Here is a 17500-nt window from a genome sequence, read left to right as displayed (position 1 = left end):
TGATGTTCCACTGCTGTGCAGATGTTGTAACCGAAGGAGTGTTACAGATTAAACCGTTACAAATTACAGCTCTAACAGAGAGATGAGACGGGAGGGAACGACAGAACATTAGAGTAGCAGCATTTAAGGTGGGACAAAGGTGACTGAGTGTAACTGCTGCACCTTTAAAGGTGTACACTCCTACAACATTTAAGGTGGACTGGACAATTAAGAACATATCTGCAGCATCATTTAAGGGAGAACAGAGACAACAGAACTTGACTGCAGCACTTTAAGGTGGAAGGGAGGCAACAGAATGACATTGTTGCACCATTTAAAGTCAAACAAAAGAACTTGACTGTAGTGATGAGATGAAGCTGTGTGAAAGTAAGGTAAATAATATGAAGAATTAGTGTTTGTAACTCTCTCAGCCCCTCCCCCTCTCACCCACTCACCCTCTCAGCCCCTCACCCTCTCCCCCTCTCACCCCCTCACCCTCTCACCCCCTCACCCTCTCAGCCCCTCACCCTCTCAGCCCCTCACCCTCTCAGCCCCTCACCCTCTCAGCCCCTCACCCCCTCACCCCCTCACCCTCTCAGCCCCTCACCCTCTCAGCCCCTCACCCTCTCAGCCCTCACACCCTCTCATCCCTCACCCTCTCACCCCCTCACACTCACCTTAATCAGGATTCCCTCTTTACAATGATGGATACCGTTTCCCACCAAACTGCACACACTGCCCGGATAAATCTCCACACCAGCTCCCTGTGCACGCACACACACACACACACACACACACACACACACACACACGTTAATGACACCGCAGCTCCAGCCAAATCCACACAGCGGAAAATAACTCACAGACACTGCCTTTGGCTGAAGAGCTGCTGCTGTAAACACAACAACAAGAAGAGCTGGGCGGGGTTTCACTGGACACCACAGGGTTTAAAAATGTGGACGTATCTCAAAATGAGGGCAGTATTCATCACCTGTGTGTGGTGTGTTAAATTTCTCTTCCTTTAAGCACAAGGCCAGAGTTCATTTACGTGCATTTAAGAGAGCCACAGGGAGGGGGCGCTGTGGGAGCTCACTGACTGCTGATGTCACACTCTGAAAAGAGGTGGGGGATAAAACACGAGCCCAGTCGCCCCCCGCAGTGTGAGTTTAGAGATGAGTTTGGGTTTAAACAGAGGAAACACTCAGAAGAGCCTTCACTCGACTCACAGCTATGAGGCTTTATCTCTAAATGTGTGTGATCTGAGGGGACAGTGGAGCTGAGAGAGGGGACAGTGAGTGGACAGTGGAGCCGAGAGAGAGGACAGTGAGGGGACAGTGGAGCCGAGAGAGAGGACAGTGAGGGGACAGTGGAGCCGAGAGAGGGGACAGTGGAGCTGAGAGAGGGGACAGTGAGGGGACAGTGGAGCTGAGAGAGAGGACAGTGATGGGACAGTGGAGCTGAGAGAGGGGACAGTGATGGGACAGTGGAGCTGAGAGAGGGGACAGTGATGGGACAGTGGAGCTGAGAGAGGGGACAGTGATGGGACAGTGGAGCTGAGAGAGGGGACAGTGATGGGACAGTGGAGCTGAGAGAGGGGACAGTGAGGGGACAGTGGAGCTGAGAGAGGGGACAGTGAGGGGACAGTGGAGCTGAGAGAGGGGACAGTGAGGGGACAGTGGAGCTGAGAGAGGGGACAGTGAGGGGACAGTGGAGCTGAGAGAGGGGACAGTGAGGGGACAGTGGAGCTGAGAGAGGGGACAGTGAGGGGACAGTGGAGCTGAGAGAGGGGACAGTGAGGGGACAGTGGAGCTGAAAGAGAGGACAGTGAGGGGACAGTGGAGCTGAAAGAGAGGACAGTGAGGGGACAGTGGAGCTGAGAGAGAGGACAGTGAGGGGACAGTGGAGCTGAGAGAGAGGACAGTGAGGGGACAGTGGAGCTGAGAGAGGGGACAGTGAGGGGACAGTGGAGCTGAGAGAGAGGACAGTGAGGGGACAGTGGAGCTGAGAGAGAGGACAGTGAGGGGACAGTGGAGCTGAGAGAGGGGACAGTGAGGGGACAGTGGAGCTGAGAGAGGGGACAGTGAGGGGACAGTGGAGCTGAGAGAGGGGACAGTGAGGGGACAGTGGAGCTGAGAGAGGGGACAGTGAGGGGACAGTGGAGCTGAGAGAGGGGACAGTGAGGGGACAGTGGAGCTGAGAGAGGGGACAGTGAGGGGACAGTGGAGCTGAGAGAGGGGACAGTGAGGGGACAGTGGAGCTGAGAGAGGGGACAGTGAGGGGACAGTGGAGCTGAGAGAGGGGACAGTGAGGGGACAGTGGAGCTGAGAGAGAGGACAGTGAGGGGACAGTGGAGCTGAGAGAGAGGACAGTGAGGGGACAGTGGAGCTGAGAGAGGGGACAGTGAGGGGACAGTGGAGCTGAGAGAGGGGACAGTGAGGGGACAGTGGAGCTGAGAGAGAGGACAGTGAGGGGACAGTGGAGCTGAAAGAGAGGACAGTGAGGGGACAGTGGAGCTGAGAGAGAGGACAGTGAGGGGACAGTGGAGCTGAGAGAGAGGACAGTGAGGGGACAGTGGAGCTGAGAGAGAGGACAGTGAGGGGACAGTGGAGCTGAGAGAGGGGACAGTGAGGGGACAGTGGAGCTGAGAGAGGGGACAGTGAGGGGACAGTGGAGCTGAGAGAGGGGACAGTGAGGGGACAGTGGAGCTGAGAGAGGGGACAGTGAGGGGACAGTGGAGCTGAGAGAGGGGACAGTGAGGGGACAGTGGAGCTGAGAGAGAGGACAGTGAGGGGACAGTGGAGCTGAGAGAGTGGACAGTGAGGGGACAGTGGAGCTGAGAGAGGGGACAGTGAGGGGACAGTGGAGCTGAGAGAGGGGACAGTGAGGGGACAGTGGAGCTGAGAGAGAGGACAGTGAGGGGACAGTGGAGCTGAGAGAGAGGACAGTGAGGGGACAGTGGAGCTGAGAGAGGGGACAGTGAGGGGACAGTGGAGCTGAGAGAGGGGACAGTGAGGGGACAGTGGAGCTGAGAGAGGGGACAGTGAGGGGACAGTGGAGCTGAGAGAGGGGACAGTGAGGGGACAGTGGAGCTGAGAGAGGGGACAGTGAGGGGACTCTAAAGGAGGAGTTTGAACTGAATTAAATTAAACTGCAGAGAGTGGAACCTTGGAGCCGTAAAGATCACACATGTTCATCACGAGATGAGCCGAGGTTCTGATGATGACTCCCGTCGTCTCACACTGCAGCACACAGTTCTCCATCTCCAACTTCCCCTGACGAACACCTGAGAGAGACAGACAGAGAGACAGAGAAAGAGAGAGAGACAATAAGAAAGTGCAAATGGAGTAAATGTTAACTTTGGTAAATAAGAGATTCTAAAGCGAACGTTCCCATTTTTTAAAAAGCCCTTAACATTTTAAATTCAGTTCCATAAAAACAGATCTGAGAGCAGCGTTTAACTCAGTACAGCGCAGTCAGCCAATCAGAACACCACTCATTTATATACGTCAAGTTTACAGGAGCCGCCTGTTTAACTCTAAAGAGGTTAGAAAGCAATCTTCAGAGAAGAAACGATGGCTATATTCAGTAAAAACTAACACAGTAAAGAGGAATTAAACAGAGAAACGTGGGACATTGGCCCTTTAATCCCCCCCGAGCAGCTTCTGAGAACCATCAAAGTCAGATCTACACACCTCCAACACGCCTCCACACCCTGCACTGCCTCTGAGCACCATGTATACTTTATTAACAGTGGTATTATCACTAGGAATATTTATTATTATTTAACAGGAGCCAGGCCTGGGGGGAGGGGGGGGGGGGGGGGGGGGCTGAATCCTGCTCCGCTCCACAGAGAGGGTCCCGGTCGGCTGCCATCCCACGTAACGACAAAAGCACACATTAAATATTCAATATTATTTATAATACAGAGAAACCCAGCCGAGGTCTGTGTGGGTCGGTCTCGCGGCTCTGAGCAGAAAGCGGATCACAGAATCTCAGGACACCGACTCGGAGTTAATCATTTATGAAAAAGTTTGGACTCCCTTCGGTCAAATGACACAATTTTGTTGAAATGTAGGTGAAAGTAACTAAACTTCACACAGCACCACCTTAAAAATGGACCCTGACTCTCTCCAGCGTCGGGAAAGTAGTGTTTGTAAAGTTTTGGCTGCAAACAAACCCTAAAAACTGCAATAAATTCATATAAAACCTGTCGTTAAACATCCTTCATCTTCCACCACAACCTTAATCTAAATTTTAATTCCACCTTAAATATTCTGGTGCCTACTACTCCACCTTAAACCGTGACCCTGACGCAGATAAAACACCTGCAGTGGACTCACACATGATCCCCTCGATGGCGTCGTGTTGGATGAACTTGAGGTTGGAGATCTTCACGTCGGCGGCTGTGGACTCCACGAAGGAGTCGCCTTTATTCCTTTTCTCAATCACGATCTCGTCCGGCAGCCCATAACCTGCAGAGAACAGGAGCAGAGACGCTTTAAGGGACATGTGATGAACTCAGAGCATGAATCTGGTGTCCACCAACCCACACACTGTGAAAAAACACGTGATAAAACGAGTCGTTCTGATTCTGCTCCGCTTCTGACGTCAAGTGCAGAGACTTTAGAATGGCCCCGCCCCCTCGTCTGAGTCTGTCCAATCACAGCGCTGGACCCGTGTTTATGTGAGAGCACAAAGACGAGGTTAAACTCAGCGAAACAGACACAACGAGCGCGGAGAAATAAGAGCACTGAGTAAAAACGGAGAAGAAAGAGAACAGAGTGAAAACGGCTAAAAACCAGAGCTTCTGCTCCTCGCTCCTCACTGCTGTGCGCTCGGGGTCGGGGTGAACAGCGAGCGGCTCATTATCATTTAAAGGAACAGGTGCTGAAAGCGGGCGTTCTGAACAGGGGCTGTTTACACAGGGGGAGAACACTGCTGTGGGGCTCGTGGGGTTTGGACCAAAGCGGGTCACAGACGTTTCATTAAGAAACAGAACTGTGTTCCACTGTGGAGGTGGAGGTGGGGGGGGGCACTGAGGAAAGTGTTGATGTGTTTTTTTTTAAAGAAATCCCTTTATAAATTAAGCCTGTTTCTCTCTCCGAGGCAGAGGCTGGGAGTCAGTTGCTTGTTGCTCGGCGGCGCTCCGTATGAATATTTTATTATTCCTAAATTTAAAGCAGAATGTGGCGGTGACGCTAACGAAGCCTCTGCGCCGAGGCGTCTCCGACAGAATTAAGGAGTTTGTTTCCTCATTAACACAAAGACAAAAGGCCTCCCTCTGTTTTTAAAGTGCTTTTAAAGGTCAGTCTCTGCGCGGTGCTTATATTTATCTGGAGGAACAGCTGTGTGGTCAGTTCCTCACTTTAATAAACCTCACACTGCACAAATATCTGCCCAGAACCAAGCACACACCAGCACTGGACTCGTTAACAGAATTAAACCGAACTGGGAGTGAAAAAGGGCCAATAATAAAGTTAAAAATATAAAGCTTGTGGGCGTCACGGGGGAGCAGCAGGTGGTGTCTCTGTCACAGCTACAGGGTCCTGGAGGTTGTGGGTTTGAGTCCCGCTCCAGGTGACTGTCTGTGAGGAGTGTGGTGTGTTCTCTCTGTGTCTGCGTGGGTTTCCTCCGGGTGACTGTCTGTGAGGAGTGTGGTGTGTTCTCTCTGTGTCTGCGTGGGTTTCCTCCGGGTGACTGTCTGTGAGGAGTGTGGTGTGTTCTCTCTGTGTCTGCGTGGGTTTCCTCCGGGTGACTGTCTGTGAGGAGTGTGGTGTGTTCTCTCTGTGTCTGCGTGGGTTTCCTCCGGGTGACTGTCTGTGAGGAGTGTGGTGTGTTCTCTCTGTGTCTGCGTGGGTTTCCTCCGGGTGACTGTCTGTGAGGAGTGTGGTGTGTTCTCTCTGTGTCTGCGTGGGTTTCCTCCGGGTGACTGTCTGTGAGGAGTGTGGTGTGTTCTCTCTGTGTCTGCGTGGGTTTCCTCCGGGTGACTGTCTGTGAGGAGTGTGGTGTGTTCTCTCTGTGTCTGCGTGGGTTTCCTCCGGGTGCTCCGGTTTCCTCCCACACTCCAAAAACACACCTTGGTAGGTGGATTGTCTGTAGGTGTGAGTGTGTGTCTCCCTGTGAAGGACAGGCGCCCCCTCCAGTGTGTGTTCCCACCTTGTGCCCAGTGATTCCAGGTAGACTCCGGACCCACCGCCACCCTGAACTGGATAAGGGCTACAGACAATGAATGAATAAATGTAAAGCTTGTGTTTATTCGGCACTAAACTACCGACTGTAACCAGCTGTTTGTGGTGTTTCATTGTTTGGGTTTTTATACCGTGGTCACTAAGGCAAATGCCAATTAGTTTCCATTGTAACTGAAGTGGTAGCTAGGGCAATGAGTGGAGGACATCACATTCAGTTGTTTTGTGGAACAGTGGAACTGTGTTCTCTGGAGTGATGGAGTTCCTCTGGTGTGTGGAACAGTGGAACTGTGTTCTCTGGAGCGATGGGGTTCCTCTGGTGTGTGGAACAGTGGAACTGTGTTCTCTGGAGTGATGGGGTTCCTCTGGTGTGTGGAACAGTGGAACTGTGTTCTCTGGAGCGATGGGGTTCCTCTGGTGTGTGGAACAGTGGAACTGTGTTCTCTGGAGTGATGGGGTTCCTCTGGTGTGTGGAACAGTGGAACTGTGTTCTCTGGAGTGATGGAGAGTGTGATTCAGATTTAATCCCCAACACCAGCCCTTGATACTGATGATTATGAGGCTGAACTCCATCAGATCCTCACAGCTATGTTGCAGTGGGGAGAGAGTAGAGGCTGTTCCTGAAGCGAGAGGAGGTCTCTCCTGGTTAATGCCGTGGCCCTGGTCCTGAAGGGTCCTTGGTAATTGCGCAGTGTGTCTGCTGGCAGTCTTCTGCGTGGTCAGTTCGTGGAGGTCAGCGGAACGGCAACTTGGCTCCATTACGGCTCCCCGGCGTCTCGCTGAGACGGGGCTCTCTAATGGCTCTCTAATAGCTTTGAGGGACAGCAGATGTCTTGCACTCGCTGCTGTAAAATGCCAAAGGGCTGAGTATCGACCCCAGAGTTCAGAGCGCACCTTCACCGCAGAAAGTCGTCAGCGCACTCCTCTGAGGGGCTTCAGTTTAACGGACAGCGGCGCGGCTCCGGCACCGAGCAGAACACACACCTCCTGCACAGACAGGACGGAGCCACTCGGGAACATACACTGTATCATAACTGTCCACTAGAGCGGCGCCGTATCGTAACGTTATCATTGGTTTAAACACGTCTCGTACGAGTCGCTCGCACAGTGAAGTCCAGCGGAGAGCGACTCAGACTCAGAGAGAACTGTGGAGGGGGAGGTTACAGAATATCACACAAACCATGGCCAAGAAGCCTTTAACGTCATTAATATATACTTCATTTTTTGTCTTATTTAATATAACATTCATTTTGTTGCAGTAGTGTGTTCCTGAAATTAATAAAAGTATTTTTCAGTGTTGTGTTCGTATCGCAGAGAATATCGTTAGCCTCGCTGAGGACCATCAGATCCTCACAGCTATGTTCCACTACATCAGTGTAAAGTGTTCCCAGGAGAACAGTGAGGAACTCAATCCTGATTACAGCCCCTCAGTTCAGAGGGACACCTCGCTGTTAGAGCGACCTCTACTGTTTACCACACTTCAGAGAGAGAGAGAGAGAGAGAGAGAGAGAGAGAGAGAGAGAGAGAGAGACAGAGAAAGAGAGAGAAAAAAAGAGAAAGAGACAGAGAGAGAGTGAAAGACAGAGAAAGAGAGAGAAAAAAAGAAAAAAAGAGAGGCACAAAGAGAGTGTCACAAAGAAAGAGAGAGAGAAAGAAACACAGAGATAGCGACAAAGAAAGAGAGAGTGACACAGAGAGAGAGACACAAAGAAAAAGAGAGAGACACAGAGAGAGACAAAGAAAGAGACACAAAGAGAGAGACAGAGAAAGAGACAGAGAGAGAAAGAGAAAGAGACAGACAGAGACAGAGAAAGAGAGAGACAGATTGTCTGTTGTGTGGTTAAATCTCAGTGAGATCTCAGAGCTCTGTTAAATATCAAAGCCCTTGCCAGCACAGAGCAGCTCTATTATGCTAATCCTGCACCACGCTAATTGAGTTGCTCTTCTGCGAAGCCAGCAGCATTCTCTCTCTCTCTCTCTCTGTTATCTCCACTCCCAGGGTCTCGAGACCACCACCAGAGGGGCTTTTACACACACACACACACACACACACACACACACACACACACACACACACACACACAGATAGCAGCAGCAAGCATTAGTTCCCCCCTCTCTCTGTGTCAGGGTTAATCTGTGTACAGTGTGAAACTGGAAGCTAGACGCTGGTGAAAGAGTCAAAAATAAAACAACATCTGGATCTTCTGGAAGCAGCTGCTGTGGGTGAATGTGCAGATCTGCGTCTGTGGGAATCCACCGGATATTTTCAGGGAGTTACGGGGTTTGATTAAAGTAGGACACAGATTCAGACTCAGAACTGTTCATTTACAACCTGGAGAAGTGTTATCAAACCAGTGCCCCCTTCAGGACGAGCTGAGCCGGCAGTGAGCGGGAGACGAGCTGAGCCGGCAGTGAGCGGGAGACGAGCTGAGCCGGCAGTGAGCGGGAGACGAGCTGAGCCGGCAGTGAGCGGGAGGCGAGCTGAGCCGGCAGTGAGCGGGAGGCGAGCTGAGCCGGCAGTGAGCGGGAGGCGAGCTGAGCCTGATGTGTTTAAAGGGAAATTAAAGCTCATTAACAGTCTGCTTTTAAACAGAGTTTTACTTGGTTTTATTTTATCTTCGTTCTTCGACTCTTTATTGAATACATTTTATTGACTTTTTTCCATTTCACCTGATTTACTTTTTAATATTTTAACATATTTATTTAAATACTTCATTTTTTTTCTTTTTGTGTCAGTCGTTTTACATCAGTTTTGAATAATATTTCTTTTTGTCTGAAAGGTGCTGTTTAAGTTTGGATCAGTTCTGCACTGAACAGTGGGAGAGGCACTAAGATGGTGTCCTGATGTTCACATGAGGAGCTGTGGGCGTGTCCTGTGAGATGCAATAGGCTTTCGCACCCGGTCCAGACATGGAACTCCTTATACGGGCATCCAGCCACGCCCACGACCCTTATACGGTCAATGACACGGACTGCGGAGTGAAGGCCATGGGGCTCTGCTTGTTCCAAAAGTAAAATTATTCCCATGTTCTGCTTTAACACAAAATTGAATTCAGATAAAAGCCTGTGGAAAAGCGTCGCTCCGGAGTTAGTCGTGAGAATAAAGCCCTGGCCGAGTCTCTCAGACAAAGCCCAAAGACCAGAGGCTGTTGTGGAGAGTGATTTATGGCCGAGAGGAGGCCTGTGTTACAGCGCTTTATAAAAAGGGAATAAAGCGGAGCGGCTCTCCGAGGCCGTGATGAAGAGGGGCGAAATAATAAAAACCAAGCACCTTCCAGTCAATTAAACTCATAAATGTCACTGAATCCGTCGTCCTCCTCCTCGACCAAATCCGCTCCGCTCTGATTTACACAAACTCTCCGGCTTTAGGAGCGCATTAAAACACCCTTAAAATAACTAAACGCAGAATCTGGAGAATATGCTCCGGGGAAATAAACACAGACTCAATCTGCCACCGAGGAGAGGACAATTACCGCTCACTTAATTACAAATAAAAAAAGAAATGTGCATTTGCATAAAAAGGAAGTCCAGACCCATAAACAACGTGGTTTAGCGCCGCTGCCGCCGCCCAAACTTAGACACGGCCTCATCTTTCAGCGCCTTTAAAGGCACCATCACCGGCGAGTTCTCTTTAATAATCACCAGAGGTGAGGAACAAACCGCTCTGTCCTCCCCGAGAGAACCAGGTTATTCTGCACAGAGCGGGTCTCCCACACCGGGGCAGCGCTGTTTAACACACGATTAACTCAGAATCTATGACACCTCCAGGACACCAGGGGTCAGTGTAACAGCTGTTTTAGAACATGAAGAAAGATCAGTGGAGGAATAAAAGGCTTGTTGGAAAGTAACTGTGCCCCCTGTTGGTGGTAAGCGAGAGCAGCGCCACCCGCAGCCCGTCATCAACTACAACATATTTAAAAAAATAAAGTAAGTAAACTGTACGAGATCAGGACGTTATTACTGTACACACGGGGTCTTACATTTTAGAACTAAAACATCCAGCCAATGAGGATCAAGCTCCGTCGTCATCAGGCCGCCTCTCGTCTCGCAGAGCTCCAGAGAAGAACTGCAGCGGCTGGATCTGGAGCCTGCGTTATATCTGGATTGTAATGTATCGCAGGCGCAGGTCGGACAAGAATACGAACCGGCACCGCACCGAAACAGACGCGGATCAGTCTGCGCAGCCCCGGGGAAAGCTGAACACGACTAATGTAAACAGCGCTGCCCCCTTGTGGGAGACCCGCTCTGTGGAGAATAAACCAGTCGTCTCAGGGAAGACAGAGCGGTTTAACTCCTCGGACTCACACTGAGTGCTGTTCTGCGACGTTAAAAACGACTCACTGCAGCTAAATAACACAAATATATTTTAAATCTGTTCACCTTCGATTTGAATGGAGTCAGCGACGCTGATGGAGTTAGTGACGATGTAGTGTCCAGGACAAACAATCACCACATCACCTTCGTAACAGGAACTGACCGTCTCTGAGGGGTCACTGTGGAACTGAAACACACACACACACACACACATTAAAGTGTATTACTCCACTGAGTCTCTGTGGAGTGATGATGATGATGATGATGGAGGACAGTGTGTGTCCCTCACAGCGTCCTGTACGGTCCTCTCCACCAGGACTGGGTTTAACACCACCCCCTTCTCCACAATACACTCAGACACCAGCCCTGTGTCCCCCACTGTCCACACTTTCTGTGAGGGGCTTTTAGAGGAGGACGTCTGCTTCCATTCACCTCCACTGTCCACTGCTGTGTCCCACTGAAACACTCTGTGTCGGTGTTTAAAGCTCAGACTGAGGGTTAAGTTGGAATTTTAGACAATGGTGGAGTTCCCCTTTAAGAAGTTTACACAAGAGCATTACCCCACGCTGCTCTGAATGTGTAAGTGAATGAATGAACAGTCCTCACCCTGTCATTTTCCCTCAGAAGGAGCTTTTCACACAGAACACCCCCCTCTCCATCTCTGCTTCCACATTAAAAGTTATAATACAGAGGAAATTTGGAAAAAGTGGTGGAATTCCCCTTTGAAATATTCAGCAGCTGGAGGAAGTCGGCTCATGAATGAAATACAACTCATTTCAAACATTTACTCAAACGTGTTCAACACAAAGCTTCAGGCAAAGATCACACACACACACACACCACAGCATGGCCTTGTGGGATAGAATACACAGAACAAGAAAGATCAAACAAAAACACACACCCCTTATACACACACACACACCCCTTATACACACACACACCCCTTATACACACCCACACCCCTTATACACACACACACCCACCCCTTATACACACACACACACACCACCCTTATACACACACACACACACACCCCTTATACACACACACACACACACACCCCTTATACACACACACACCCCTTATACACACACACACACACCCCTTATACACACACACACACACACCCCTTATACACACACACACACACACCCCTTATACACACACACACACACCCCTTATACACACACACACACACCCCTTATACACACACACACACACCCCTTATATACACACACACACACACCCCTTATACACACACACACCCCTTATACACACACACACACACCCCTTATACACACACACACACACACCCCTTATACACACACACACACACCCCTTATACACACACACACACACCCCTTATACACACACACACACACCCCTTATATACACACACACACACACCCCTTATACACACACACACCCCTTATACACACACACACCCCTTATATACACACACACACACACACCCCTTATACACACCTCCACAACACACACCCCTTATACACACCTCCACAACACACACCCCCACACCCCTTGTACACACACGCACCAGAATAAATAAATGAACTCCATGTCAAGCAGCAGCTGAGTTGAGTCCCTCCTCTGTTCCTCTCTTACTCTTTACCCCCCCCCCCCTCTCTCCGTTTTCTGCTTATTTATTTTTTTGTTTCCTTCCATTTCATTTCTTCTTTTCCTTTTCCCTCTTTTTCTCGTGTATCGTGACATTTGCGGGCGGCTGAAAGGTCAGCGGCGTTTTCACATTCACACTGCGTCAGAACTGAAAGAAGATAAAAAGGAGATAGTGACGATGTGCAGATGAGCGCTCAGAGCACTCCCGGTGTCCGCCTGGGTGTTTGTTTGTTTGGTTCTGACCGATGCCAGATGAGAGTCTGAGTAAAAAGAACAAATTATTTTGGTCAGAAATAATCTGCAGCGTAACATCTGCATTTATGGGATTATAAAGGTACAGAGAGACCTCCGTACGGAGCGCTGTCATCTGAGTGTGGCATTCCGCCCGTATCCTGCAGCCTCAGACGGTGTGTGTGTGTGTGTGAGAGAGAGAGAGAGAGAGAGAGAGAGAGAGAGAGAGAGAGAAAGTGTGTGTGCACGCCTGTGTGTCTGTGTGTGCGCTCCACCTTCCATCACGCAATCGGAGTGTAAGACAGATGGAAGGAAAAGGCCAGCAAAATCCCGCAGTGCTGCAGAGTTTAACACACACACACACAGGTTTGTTTCCATGCATTGTGGGGCCATTACATAGGCTCCATTTCATTGTGGGGACTGTGTAGATAACCACAACAATCCTAATCCTACACATTAAACTGTAGAGACTGACGTAATGGGGACATGAATTCTGTTCTCACAAGTCCCCACAGTGCGAGTGTGTGACAGATGTTTGTCCCCACAATAAGATATTTACCTGAAACAAACACACACACACTAAAAGGTACAAAAATACCAAAATTCTGATGGTCTTTGTGTTTAAGAAAAGCACCGCCCCGTCACCTCCTCCTAACCCCAACGCCCCCCCGTCACCTCCTCCTAACCCCAACGCCCCCCCGTCACCTCCTCCTAACCCCAACGCCCCCCCGTCACCTCCTCCTAACCCCAACGCCGCCCCGTCACCTCCTCCTAACCCCAACGCCGCCCCGTCACCTCCTCCTAACCCCAACGCCCCCCCGTCACCTCCTCCTAACCCCAACGCCGCCCCGTCACCACCTCCTAACCCCAACGCCGCCCCGTCACCACCTCCTAACCCCAACGCCCCCCCGTCACCTCCTCCTAACCCCAACGCCCCCCCGTCACCTCCTCCTAACCCCAACGCCGCCCCGTCACCTCCTCCTAACCCCAACGCCGCCCCGTCACCTCCTCCTAACCCCAACGCCCCCCCGTCACCTCCTCCTAACCCCAACGCCGCCCCGTCACCACCTCCTAACCCCAACGCCCCCCCGTCATCTCCTCCTAACCCCAACGCCCCCCCGTCACCTCCTCCTAACCCCAACGCCGCCCCGTCACCTCCTCCTAACCCCAACGCCGCCCCGTCACCTCCTCCTAACCCCAACGCCGCCCCGTCACCTCCTCCTAACCCCAACGCCGCCCCGTCACCACCTCCTAACCCCAACGCCGCCCCGTCACCTCCTCCTAACCCCAACGCCGCCCCGTCACCACCTCCTAACCCCAACGCCGCCCCGTCACCACCTCCTAACCCCAACGCCGCCCCGTCACCTCCTCCTAACCCCAACGCCGCCCCGTCACCACCTCCTAACCCCAACGCCGCCCCGTCACCACCTCCTAACCCCAACGCCGCCCCGTCACCACCTCCTAACCCCAACGCCGCCCCGTCACCACCTCCTAACCCCAACGCCGCCCCGTCACCACCTCCTAACCCCAACGCCGCCCCGTCACCACCTCCTAACCCCAACGCCGCCCCGTCACCACCTCCTAACCCCAACGCCGCCCCGTCACCTCCTCCTAACCCCAACGCCGCCCCGTCACCTCCTCCTAACCCCAACGCCGCCCCGTCACCACCTCCTAACCCCAACGCCGCCCCGTCACCTCCTCCTAACCCCAACGCCGCCCCGTCACCTCCTCCTAACCCCAACGCCGCCCCGTCACCTCCTCCTAACCCCAACGCCGCCCCGTCACCTCCTCCTAACCCCAACGCCGCCCCGTCACCTCCTCCTAACCCCAACGCCGCCCCGTCACCACCTCCTAACCCCAACGCCGCCCCGTCACCTCCTCCTAACCCCAACGCCGCCCCGTCACCTCCTCCTAACCCCAACGCCGCCCCGTCACCTCCTCCTAACCCCAACGCCGCCCCGTCACCTCCTCCTAACCCCAACGCCGCCCCGTCACCTCCTCCTAACCCCAACGCCGCCCCGTCACCACCTCCTAACCCCAACGCCGCCCCGTCACCACCTCCTAACCCCAACGCCGCCCCGTCACCTCCTCCTAACCCCAACGCCGCCCCGTCACCTTCTCCTAACCCCAACGCCGCCCCGTCACCTCCTCCTAACCCCGGCTCCAAAATGTTCTCCATTCACCTCCAGCTTTAGTTAAAGGTGCAGTCCATCATTTCCTCCACTGAGACTATTCCAATTAATTATCAGATGTTTTACTGACACCTAGAGGCTGGACGTATGAGAGACTCTGCGCTAAACCTGTGTGAGTCCTGCTCTGTGGAGAGTTTACAGACGATAAAAACTATTAACGTCTTATTTAAATAATCCCTATTAAACGCAGGGGCAGTAATTCCCCGGTGGTAAACACGACAGACTTCACCCTTAAGATGCTGCGTGTTTAAGGACAAAAGGTCAGAGGGTGGTCTTCTGAGGCCAAACCCACTCTAACATTAAGAGTGGACTCCAGGGGAACGAATAAAATGCCAAACCCATAAAGTCCAGACCCTTTAATGAGCCCAAACGGCAGATAATAAACTCCATCTCACTCCCGGCGCTCCGGGAACCTCCGAGGAGCGAGCCGTCCAGCCTCATGGAGCGTGATGTGAGAGATTTCTCTCGCGGTTCTGACAGAGGAGCAGCGTGTCGGGGGAAACTCACCACATCTGACAACATCTGGCCCCGAGGCGGTCGACCCGCCGCCGCTTTCGGCTCCAACCTCTGTCAGAACTCATGAGCCTCGCCGCCATCTCACACACACACACGCACGCACGTACACCCCCACGCACGCGCACACACACGCACGCATGAAACACGCACGCACGGAACACGCAGAGAGAGAGAGAGAGAGAGAGAGAGAGACAAAAACAGAAAGACACACAGAGAGAGACAGACAGTTTGGTACCTGGATCTCAAACTCTTTTCCAGAGTAAAGTGGGAGGAGTTTCTCTGTCATTAACCCGTGGAGGAGCTGGACGCTGCTGCACTGAGACACAACGTGCACCAGTCTGCCCCCTCCTGGCCGCTGGCCTTTAGCGCTGCAGGACTGCTGCCCACAGTTCATTCTGTACCCCAGAACATACCTGGACACAGACACAGACAGACAGACACACACAGACAGACAGACACACACACACAGACAGACAGAGACAATATATCAGGAGTTTATTTTCTGCTCTTTTCAGCTGGTTCCTGAATCTTGGTTCGATCAACACAAAGCTGGTTCTGCTCTGAGAACCGGGTTCTAACCTGAGCAGCGGGTTCTCGATGATGCGTAGTTTGCGTTTGAGCGCCTCCATCTGTTCGTACAGACGCAGACCCTCCACCATGGACACGTTATCCAGCTCCGACTCAGAGTCACTGCTCAGAACGTTCCGCAGCCTGGAGAACTCTCGGAACGTCTGAGAACACTGATCTAGGAGCGAGTGGTACTCCTCCACCAGCCCTGCAGGAACACGGTCCTCCGCAATGTCGTAGAACCTGCAGAACCAAACAGAACAGGGTTCTTTTTACAGAGAAACGCAACCAATCACAAACACCAGCTTCCACACCTCATTTAAATATTAATGTATTTCATAATAATCACCTTTACACATTTATTTAATAATAATACACTTTTATAAAAGTCAGACGCTTCACAGAAAACAGAACAAACAACAACAGAAGGAGGGACACCGGCGGAGGCCAAGGCTTGTTTAAAGAGATATGGTTTTAATCGTCTGAAGCACGGACGTGTGGAGGGAGGCTCCCCCGAGGTGCGGGGCTCTGGTGATGGGAGGGGGGAGGAGGCGGGGCCAGGGGACAGCGGTGGAGGGGGTCAGAGGTCACAGATGGAGGGGGCCCTGGTTGTTGAGGGGTTTATATTTCACATTAAACAGAGAAAATTAGAATTACGTGTAAAAAAGAGTGTGAACTCCACTGCTGTTGATTAAGGAGTATTTATAAATGAATAAAGAATTTTAAATTGGAAAGTAGCCTCTTTATAATAAAAATTTATTCTGAAAATAATTTTAAAAAACTCAGAATCAGGAAGGTGTTAATGTCCAGGTGAGGACACGTCTCTCGGAGGGGGGGGGGACACAGGACGCCGAGCGCGGAGAAGACCACTCACTAAAGACAAAAGGAAAGGGGTGCGACTGAGCGGAATGAATATTCATGACCCGTGAGTAAATAAATAAGAGGGAATTGTCCTAAAGAATCCGACAGGATCCCATCTGCTTCCGGCTCGGAGCGCCGCGTTTCAGTCGGGAACGCTCTCCGCAGGAGGACAGATGTTTAAAGAGTGGATCTTCTGCTCGGCTGACTTTGATGAAGCTGCAGAGACTCGGAGATCAAACACACACACACACACACACACACACACACACACACACTGATATAAACACACTCAAGATACAAACACGGTCTCTGTCTCGAGTTAAAAATAAAAAGAAACATTGGAAAAATCGAATCCTTTTCCTTGTTCTGAGGGTAAACTTTTTCAGAAGAAAATAAAGTCAGAAGAGTGGGGCCCTTAAAGGAAGAGACTGTAACAGAGCAGGGCTTATATTCTGATGATGATGATGATGAAGAAATGCACATGGTGTAAAGATCTGTTCATGAAACAGGAAGGAAACTGTCGAACCTCCACCGACTTTATTCGACTTTATTCTCGTCCAGATGCGAGAGATTCGTCAGTGAAGAGACAGATTACACTAATAATGTTTAATCCAGTCGTAACCGGGAGCGGCCGAGGCGCAGAGACGGGACTCCGGAGGAACAAAAGCGTTTGGGACAGAGAGCTTTCGGAGGGTAATTCACCTCCTGGGTCAGAGCCGTCAGGGCTTTATCCCGCGCTGTACACGCTGTCGCACAGATTTAACACTAATCCCCCCCAAAAAATGAGCAGTTGAACAGAGCAGATAATGGGAGGGAAAATTATTAACTAAACACTGCCACCTGGCGGTGAGCACTGGAGCTGCCCTGCAGAGCGCTGACATCACTGGACACTATGACACTATGAGAAATTAACGCAGATTCCACTTGAAACTTAAACGTCCGCGTGTGCCGTTTCAGCGCCAGGAATAACCTCACACTCCGACACCTCAGAACGTATCCTTCTTCACGTCAGAATTAGTC

General features: G+C 51.5%; 1 protein-coding gene across 1 annotated transcript in view; it reads right to left on the bottom strand.

The window, feature by feature from the left end:
• Positions 1 to 17500, bottom strand: part of shcbp1 (SHC SH2-domain binding protein 1) — a 30876-nt gene that overhangs the window by 6636 nt on the left and 6740 nt on the right. The window contains 6 exon segments of the mRNA XM_066657409.1: positions 657 to 743; positions 3144 to 3262; positions 4320 to 4451; positions 10545 to 10665; positions 15288 to 15465; positions 15632 to 15862. Of these exon segments, the coding sequence (XP_066513506.1) occupies positions 657 to 743; positions 3144 to 3262; positions 4320 to 4451; positions 10545 to 10665; positions 15288 to 15465; positions 15632 to 15862 (868 nt within the window).

This window comes from Hoplias malabaricus, chromosome Y, assembly GCF_029633855.1.
Source record: "Hoplias malabaricus isolate fHopMal1 chromosome Y, fHopMal1.hap1, whole genome shotgun sequence".
In the NCBI taxonomy this organism is placed as follows: domain Eukaryota; kingdom Metazoa; phylum Chordata; class Actinopteri; order Characiformes; family Erythrinidae; genus Hoplias; species Hoplias malabaricus.
The sequence above is the reverse complement of the archived record's forward strand: the minus strand, read 5'-3'. Positions and strand labels throughout refer to the sequence as shown.